Source organism: Alosa sapidissima, chromosome 13, assembly GCF_018492685.1.
Source record: "Alosa sapidissima isolate fAloSap1 chromosome 13, fAloSap1.pri, whole genome shotgun sequence".
NCBI lineage: Eukaryota > Metazoa > Chordata > Actinopteri > Clupeiformes > Clupeidae > Alosa > Alosa sapidissima.
In genome coordinates, this window is record NC_055969.1 from 35661934 (window position 1) to 35671933 (window position 10000).

The 10000-nt window shown below is 43.3% G+C and overlaps 1 protein-coding gene across 4 annotated transcripts in view; it reads left to right on the forward strand.

Moving 5' to 3' along the window:
• Window positions 1-10000, forward strand: part of LOC121679669 (astrotactin-2-like) — a 542058-nt gene that overhangs the window by 260861 nt on the left and 271197 nt on the right. For all 4 annotated transcript variants that reach the window (XR_006021382.1, XM_042058566.1, XM_042058564.1 and 1 more), the window contains one exon: window positions 5133-5270. Coding sequence is in view for 3 of the 4 variants with exons in the window: in XM_042058566.1 (XP_041914500.1) it covers window positions 5133-5270 (138 nt within the window). In the remaining variant the exon portion in view is untranslated. The remainder of the gene's footprint in view (window positions 1-5132; window positions 5271-10000) is intronic.

Consider the following 10000-nt stretch of genomic DNA (forward strand, 5'->3'; position numbering starts at 1 on the left):
TGCGTTAACTGAACTGTGCTGTTTGTGTTTCACTAATTAACCGATTGGGTTAAATGCAGAGACCAAATTTCCCTCACGGGATCAAAAAAGTATATATACATATACAAATAGGTAGACTACATGCTTGTGTGCGTTAACTGAATAAGTAGACTACATGCTTGTGTGCGTTAACATTGACTCTGAAGGACACAAAACAAATATATGATTAGAGATTGTTGGGATGTTTCCGGATATGAACTGGATAATTACTTACCGTCTCCCCATCAACTCCACTCTTTAACTCTTTAACTTTGAGAGTACAGGAGGTAATCATGTCCTTTCGCCACTTTAAGTAGCAACAAGCCAATCAGGTGAGTGTTGGTGTGTGAGAGGATGTCAGTTTGAAGGAGACATGGACAGCAAGAAGCTCAGGATGGGAGGCCCTAAATTCACCGGCCGCCTCCCCTCTGTATAATGGAGGCACTTCACCATCACACTTGACTTTGCAGGGCCATCTGTCTGATGAACACACCCACCTGGAGCTGCGTGCCAATCACTGTCAGCGGCAGCTCCGCCCCCCTGGCCAAGGGCCTTGTCTTCTCCCCATTGTCCACACGCTTGTCAATCAGCGAGATCACTTGGATCGGCCGCTGCTGAAGTTGGCTCTTTTTGCGGAGGCTTAGCCCTGCGGTCACCCTGGGGACCGGAGCCCTGGTGTGCGTCCTTGCCACGCTGATGAAAGATAAGCGTCTAAAAAAGACTGAAAAATTAAAAGGTAGCTCCAGGCCTGAGGCCGCCCCCGGGCACTTCCTGTCCAGCCCTCTCTAACCCTGGTGCGTGCAGGAGCCGCGGCTGCTCTCACTGTGTTTAATGGAGACCCAGTAGATGGGGGGGGGGGGGGCAGATTGATGGGGAGGGGTGGCCTGACGGCCAGCCAGGCCTGTGGGAGGGAGAGCCAATCGATGGGCCACTCCAGTGTCAATGGATGAGAGGGAGCGAGGCCCTGCCACCAGAGCTGCATTTATGGAGGGAAGTAGCCATTGATTTGCTTTGATTCACTGAGCGCTCGTCCATAAGTGAGGTCAGGGACCGGGCTTCCCCTCCTGTGTCTGCTCCTCCACACACACACACACACAAACACGCACACACACGCACACGCACACGCACACATACACACACACACACACACACACACACACACCGCTCATCGGAATAGGCAAGACATCCGGCAACCACTAAACGCCCTCCAGTGACTAAACGGTATTGAAGCCGCAGAGTGGACTGGTGGACTGCTATACATTCAGTTGAAGGCCGACAGAAAATACTTAGGAAAGACAGAAGGCCAACAGAAAATACTATAGACAGGACTTGTTTTTCCCCATGAATGTGTGTACGACGGTATGTTTTGTTATTTTCACTGGGTTTTTGATCACAGTAGTTTGTCAGGTCATGCAACATTCAAGGCTCAATTTACGGAACCATTTGAAGATCATCTGCCCCAGTCTTGATCTCCAGCAAAGACTCTAGAACAGAGCTCTGGTATCCAATCTGATATCTCTCATACAATGTCAAAACATTTGAGTGTTAGCATCTTAGCAGAGAGTGTTGGCATCTTAGCAGAGATTTTCACTAATCTTGCCCACGGGCGATGGCCTCAGTCCTGATACTCATATAGGCCTACAATAGCCATATCGTAACACCCCCAATTATCACCACTTTTGTTCGGAAATTCTAAAACAACAATGTTTTTTAACAATTCAAAATAACATTTGCTAAATGAACCTTACATTTTTCAGTAGCCATAGGTGTGTAGATTTGAACAAAATCTGGTTTGGTTCTTTATGGGAGAATTTACTGCCTGAAATATCCGGTTTTGTTTACCACGCTCGGAGTTATAGTGCTGGCCTGATGGGTCGCCTATTTACGCCGTTTAAACGGCACACTCGACATGACATTAAAATTCCACTAGAGCTCCAAGCGGATGTGTACACGCAGCCTTACAACACTGTTTATAGCTCTTCGAGTCACAGTAAAATGTCATTTTTGGTACATAGCTAATTTAGATACACCTATGATGTGGGTGCTTGTGTTTCTTTAGGAGTCCGCCGTCTTGCTTTGTATAGAAATGGATATAGAGCTGCACAGTCCTGCCCACAGCCAAAATGCGGTTAGGTGCCGGATGTAAGATTCCCATTCATTTGTCCCATTGACGTTTGGAAAATAAGAGTTTTACAGCATGTCTTAGGCTAACCAGCTACGGCATAACTCATAAGCATGCAACATATCATTTCGAGTGAAAAAACGAAGAGAAAATCCAAAAAATGTCAAAGGTACAAGACTGTGTACATATTTTAATTTCTGAGCAAAGGAACTACTCATCCCATAAACCACCGCGCCTCACTGAATAATATAGGCAAAATCGGCGCGATTTATTTAGCCATTTCCAACCGGCGACAGCACGCGAACCCTTTCCTCCAAACAGTGATTTTTATATAGTGATTGTGCAGTTAATAGCAGTTATTTCAGGAGTAATCGTGTAAATAATAGTGTTTTGATATTGAATTTTACATTTATCATCGTGTATGTGTGAAAGCGGTTAACGTTAACGGCAGTGCTTCCTAACGTTACCTGACTCATCCTATGCTGTCATCACTGCTCAGTCGGGCTGATGCATGGACTGGTGCATGGTCTGCTCTTGGACCACCATATTCAGTTTATTAATTTGTCGTGAATTATTACACAAAATGTTCATTAAATGCACTAAGTATTCCTAGGTTAATGATTGATATGAATCATACAGTATGAAGGCTACAGTAGCCTAGCTAATGTTAACTAGCACTGCTAGCAGAATTAACGTTACCAACCTCCCTGCTTAACTCACCACAACTTTGTAGGTCTTGTCCCTCATGCTAGCCCTTACAAAACCCACAAACTGACTCTCGGACACACAACAGTCAATAATGTGACCCGATTTAAAGTGGCTTTCACCCCTTTGGACACTCACTAAAACATAATATATTTCATACCTGTGTTGCAGCATGTAGGCTAATGTTAGCTGCATTATGTAATGTCATACAATGTCGGAAATGCTAAAGGTTAGCCTGTCGGCTATCTGAAAAGTTTGAGTGTTTAAACTAACATTTACAGTGGTCTATTTGATAGTGTATTGGCACTGACTAAGTTCGTGTGATGTATAAACCCCAATACTTGTTGATACAAGTACCAATATTTGTCAAGAAAGTTTTTAATCACATTAAGATTTTCGCCATCTTTGTCAATATTTTTCGTTGAGAAAATTTCAAACTATGACCATAACGGCCTTTCCACCAATCAGAGGCATCACTGTGGGATTGTGGGATTGTTCAGGATTGTGGGTAATGAAGTAATTATCCAAGAGATCGCGAATAAAAGGCATTTATCTCAAAACAAGGTTAGTGCCCCATGAACTCTTGGTGTCTATAGGAGCATATACAATCGCTTAGTACAGCCGTAGCTGGTTTTAAGTCTACCACGTGCAGTTAAGTTTTTATGGCTTATACCGCAATTGTCAATGGAGAAATTGCATTGAATTTTTACATCCGGCATCGGCTGTGGGCGGGACTGTGCAGCTCTATTAAGTGACACATACACGCAAGACGGTGGAAATACGGGAGCGACGGTAATAGGGGGAGTTCCGATACTTAAAGGGAAGTTTCAACGGAGAACTTTACTGTTGTAGGTCAAACACCAAGGCTTGTGTGAACAGCTTTTGCATGTTATAAATTCCCACTTAATATTCCTTCCCTGTGGGTAAGTAAATTAATTTGGGCTGACTAATGATCCGTTCGGCTCGGTAAACAGTAAGCACTTTATCAGGGACGTCAGAGCGGTTAGCGCGGAGAAGTGCAATTCCAGTTTACACAAAGTGATTAACCAGTCACACTCGTGATTAAGATACATTTAAATACAGATTAAGGAGCAGTGGAAATTGTTCACAAGTAAGGTGTCTGTGTGTGTGTGCATGTGTGTGTGTGTGTGTGTGTGTGTGAGTAGATGCAGATGCACCACAGTGCTGTAGATTACAGCCACTGATAAGTGGCATCCATCATTATTTAGTGTATGTAATGGCGTATCCTGCGCCCCATTGCCTAATAAGGTAATGATCTATTTTGAGATGCGCAGCCCGCACAGGCAGCCGAGGAGATGCCCACGTGGCGTTAGGAAACGCCGCTCGCTCGCACTGGCCTTCTCATTGGCGCGTCTCCTCTACGCTGACAGGACCCACGGTGGCATCGTGTCCTAATAAACATGCCCTGCGCCATGCCCAACAGCAGGCCTTGGCACGGCCTTGCCAACGCGCCACTGCTCTGAGCTGTCCAAGGTTGTGTCAGTGCGTCGCTGGGCAGCCCTGTCCAGGGCCCTGTGCCAGTTCATGCCATCCAAGCCCCCTGAGCACTGTCTTGTCTTGTCACTGACCGCTGTCCTGTTTCTGTCGCCCCGTGAGCGCTGTCCGATTCCAGAGTGCTGGTCGGCTGCTGTCTGGTTGCTGTCCCCTGAGCACTGTCTGACCCTGACTGTGTAATTGCCTTTAGGGACACAATTACTATCCGGTTGCTGTCCCCTGAGCACTGTCCGGTTGCTGTCCAATTGCTCTCTGCTGAGCACTGGGGCAGCCGTGACCTACTGGTTAGCGCTTCGGACTTGTAACAGAAGGGTTGCCAGTTCGAACCCCGACCAGTAGGCCACGGCTGAAGTGCCCTTGAGCAAGGCACCACGAGCGCCACTGTTGCTGCAGGCAGCTCACTGCACCGGGATTAGTGTGTATTTCACCTCACTGTGTGTTCACTGTGTGTGTTTCACTAATTCACGGATAAATGCAGAGACCAAATTTCCCTCACGGGATCAAAAGAGTATATATACTTATAAATATATATATACTGTCTTGTTCTAGAGTGCTATCCGGTTGCTGTCCCCTGAGTGCTGTCTTGTTCCAGAGTGCTATCCGGCTGCTGTCCCCTGAGTGCTGTCCCCTGAGCACTGTCTTGTTCCAGAGTGCTATCCGGTTGCTGTCCCCTGAGCACTGTCTTGTTCCAGAGTGCTATCCGGTTGCTCTCCCCTGAGCACTGTCCGGTTGCTGTCCCCTGAGTGCTGTGTTGTTGCTGTCCCCCCTGCAGGTCGTCCTACAGCCTGGGCCAAGGACTGTGGCTGCCGGTCAGCAAGAGCTTTGTGGTGCCGCCGGTGGAGCTGTCAATCAACCCAGTGGCCAGCTGCAAGACAGATGTGCTGGTGACTGAGGACCCAGGAGACGTCAGGTGAGTGTGTGTGTGTGTGTGTGTGTGTGTGTGTGTGTGTGTGTGTGTGCAAAGTACTGCTCCATTCCTGCAATAACAGGTAGTTTATCCATCTGGAAGTGATGATGCCATGTTTACCCATAATCATGCAGTTCAGAATGAAAAAAGCACAATGCATTCTGTGTTTGATCAGACCTGCCTAGGTGTGTAACTTACTTACTTCCTTCAATGTTTGGATCTGTGAATCTTCCCCTGTGTTAAGGTCAAAATAAAAACATTAAAATGTGTGTGTGTATGTGTGTGTGTGTGTGTGTTGTATATGGGGCTGTGTGTGTGTGTGTGTGTGTGTGTGTGTGTGTGTGTGTGTGTGTGTGTGTGTGTGTGTGTGTGTGTGCGTGTATTGTATATGGGGCTGTGTGTGTGTGCGTGTGTATATTGTATATGGGGTTGTGTGTGGGGCACAGGGTGTAGTGCTGGGGTTTGTTGTGAGTGGATGGTGTGTGTGCATTTGGGTTTGCTCATGTGGGTGGATGGAAGTGTGTATGAATGTTTTTACCTTGTCCCTGATAGAAAGCAGAGAGTGTTACTAGTTCCATCTATCTGTGTGTGTGTGTGTGTGTGTGTGTGTGTGTGTGTGTGTGCCAGTATTACTATATACTGTATATTTATCAATGTGCTATCATGGGTATTGGTTATTGATATAAAGCAAAGCATGTCACAATATGGGTCACTCACTTCCTCGATTTATGACATGTTAACAGGTACTGCGCAGCGAGTTTTAAACAACTTGTATGCTCTCCCAACAAGTATGGGAGCTTGTCTTCATTTTCTAATAGTTCAAACTGAGGTATAATTTGGCTGAATTGAAGGAAATATTGGTTCCTGACTGTGTTGAATTTACTGCATTCAGTGAGGAAGTGTTTTTCATCTTCTACTACTCCCTCACTGCACTGCAAACACAACCTTTCTTCCCTAGGAAGCCAGGTTTGCCTGTGTCTTCCCATTTCTAAGGCCAGAGAGTGTTCACTTAATCTATAGGATGTTAGTAATTTTCTTTGTTTGTACTCGGTAATTTCTTTTAGATAAGATGCAAATTCATAATTGGTTTTGATTTTTTGGAAACATTTCAATTTGTTGGATTGTTCAATATTGTTTAGCCAATATTTGTAATATTCTTCTTTTGTTAATTTTTCGATATGTTTTAACTTTGCCTGAGACATGTCAGGTGTATTCAAATTCAAATTGTGTTTTGATATAAGATAATCAAAAGGATCTCTCTCTGGGTGGGTTCTCCTCTGTAGAAGGGCACTGTGATTATATTCCTCTGGTTTTGAGGACAGTACATGGTGATAGAATTTGCATGCTCTTTTTTGAATATCAACTAATAGTGGATATCTTCCAAGTTCTGCTCTGCATGCAATATTTGTTGCATTCCTGTGTACCCCCAAGATGTTCTTACAGAATTCCAGGTGTAGTGTTTCTGCTGGGCTTTTGTCCCATAGCTCATAATTATCTTGATGTTTTATGCCCCAAATTTCACTGCCATATAAGATAATGGGCTTGATAACCGAATCAAAAATCTTTTGCCACAATTTGATAGGGGTGTTTTATTGGTATAGAGATTTTCTTATGCAATAATATGTTCTCCGTGCTTTGTCAACCAGGTCTTTAATAGCCAGATTAAAATTGCCTGTGGAGGAAATATTTAGGCCCAAATAGTTATAGCTTGTCACTTGGGAAAGTCTGCTTTCACCAAGGGTGAAATTATATTTATTGTCTGTTGAACGTGTCTTTTTTTTAAATATCATTATTTTAGTTTTTTCTTTATTTATGGGGAGGTTCCAAATTTCAGAGTAATTTTTCAGGATTGACAGACTCTCTTTTAGCCCCTCCTCAGTTGGGGACAGAAGTAGGAGGTCATCCGCAAACAGGAGACATTTAATGTCTCTACCCCCAATTGTGACTCCTGATAGTTTGGATTTAGCTATGTCTGATGTTAGATCATTGATGTATAAATTGAAGAGTATAGGACTAAGACTACAACCTTGCCGAACACCTTTGGCTTGTTTAAAGTATGACGTTCTTTTATCATCAATTTTGACACAACATCTGTTGTTTTTGTATATATCTTTTATAAGGTCATAGATTCTCCCCCCTATCCCATTTTCTATCAGTTTAAGTAAGAGTCCATCATGCCAGACTGAATCGAAGGCCTTCTTGAAGTCTACAAAGCATCCAAAAAGTTTTCCTCTGTTGGTGTTCTGTACATATTTTTCAATTAATGTCTGTAATGTAAATATGTGGTCAGTTGTTCTGTGTTTTGGCATGAACCCGATCTGAGAGTTACTTAGAACCCTATTTTCCTGTAAGAATTCTAACATTCTGCTATTTATGATGCTACAGAAAAGCTTTCCTAAGTTGCTGCTTACAGCAATGCCTCTGTAGTTGTTTGGATCTAGTTTATCTCCGTTTTTGTAGATTGGAACGATTTGATTTTCTTTCCATGGCCATGGGAAATGACCAACAGCTAGAACTAGATTGAAAAGTTTGAGAATGGCTTGCTTCAGTATTGGGCTGCTGTACTTAATCATTTCATTATGTATCCCATCGCACCCACATGCCTTTTTGTTTTTTAGGGTTTTTATTTTTTCGTTTAGTTCAGCTAGTGATAAAGGGGTGTCTAGATTGTTCAATTCATTTTTACTTTTGATTCCAATTCTTGTAATTTATCAGTCAATTGTGTTTGGAGTGGATTTAGTTTATCATCTTCACTGTAGAGTTGCCCAAAATGGTCTGTCCAGATGTTTGCATCACATAGGGGGATCTGTTTAGTGTTTTTGGTGATCTCAAGTTTGTTCCATAACTCCCAAAATGAATTTTGATCGACAGCATCTTCTATATCTTGTAGCTTTTTATTCATGTATGTGCCTTTTTTCTGTCTTAGTAATGATTTGTATTTGGTAAGAGTTTGTTGGTATAGTAACCGTGTGCTTATATTTGTTTGTTCCCTATGTTTCTTATTTGATAGTGTTCTTAACTGTTTCCTTAATGTTTGACATTCTTTGTCAAACCACTCATTCTTTTTAGTTTTAGATTTCTTTTTCTTGTATTTTTTCTTTACTTTTAGTATTTTCCTGGCCACTAAATTAAAAATTTCAGAAATCTTTTCTGTCGCTAGATTTATGCCTTCTCTATCCTCTTGAAATTTTGAAAACAAAAATGTGTATATAAGGTTTTCAATTTCGGTACTATTAAGTTCAGTCTCATATTGAAGCACACTGTCAGTTCCCCATCGAAATTGAGTTGGCAGGGGATAGAGTTTAGTGTCATGTTTTTGGGATGTTTCTTGTTTGACTCTCGTTTTTAAACTCAGAGTGATGTGGCTGTGGTCTGAGAGTGGAATTTGAGGCATAACCATAAAATAATTAATGTAGCTTGGATCAATATCTGTTATTGCATAGTCTACAACACTACTACCAAGATGTGAGCAGTAGGTGTACCTACCCAGAGAGTCACCTTTGATTCTACCATTAGTGATGTTGAGACCCAGGCTTTTACAAAGCTGAAGCAGCTGTTTGCCATTTTTGTTAACTATATTATCTACTATATTATAACTACTACCACCCCCCCCCCCCACCCCCCCCCCCCCCACACACACACACAATGCATTTTCTTCTCATTAAGTAAGTCTAGATTAACAGAAAAGTACTATTAAATGAAACTTAAGGCAATCTTTACCTTGTGTTGTGGTTGCCAAGGTCATTAGTCCCTGTGTGAACAATTATATGGGAGGGCTTGTCCAGCCTACCCTCTCTCAGCAGCTTTACAGCCGACTGGACAGTAGGACACCACATTTTCCTTACTGACCTTTCAGGAAACAGCCTCCTTGGATTTAGGTGGTTGCCATTTGAGTCACAGAGGATAATGATGTCCTTTTCCTTTTCTCCGCTGATTCCACATCTGGTGTCAATGTTGCTGTGGCTGCTGGCTGCATGTCTGTTGTTGTTGTTGTTGTTGTTGTTGTTGTTGTTGTTGTTGTTGCTGTTGCTAATGAAAGTGTTCCTGTTGCTGCTGTTGTTGTTGTAGCTGTTGGAAGAGTGACTGTTGCAGTTCAAATTGGGACTGTTGATGCTGTTGATGTTGTAGTTGGATCTGATGTCGCCTGCGATGAGCAAACTTGGTCTTCGTAAGCTTTCCTCTCTGCCACAATCCTTTTCGTCTATCAGACTTTGGGTATGCTGTGATGGTGTAGACGAAGAGGCATTGTCCATCTGTGAGGTCACATGTTGTTTCTGTGCTCTGCTTGAGGTGTTGCTAGTGAGAGAGGTGTACGACCTTAGCTCGGTCCTCATCTCCTCCAGTTGACTCTCCAGAGCCTGTGTATGTTGTTCTCTCTTGGACAGTTCTTGCTTCACACTTGTCAACTCTCGCCTCATCTCCTTGTTGGCCTCCTCCAGCTGCCTCATAGCAGTGCATAGCTGTTGAAGCTGCACATTGGGGTTGCTGATCTGGATGACCTGCTCTTGGAGCTGGCAGATGTTGTTGGTAGTTTCTTCTTTAAATATGAAGTAGTCCTGTTCCAGCAGAGAGAAGTTGTCTTGTAGTGCTCTTATTCTGGGAGAAGTGGGAGCCTTTGCTTGGTATAGGGGTGTGTTGAGGCAGGATTCATCAATTCTCACTTTGATGGCATCTGGCTTTTCATCGATTTGGTCTTTTCTCTCAGGATTTTCCAGGACCTTTTGGACCTCTCT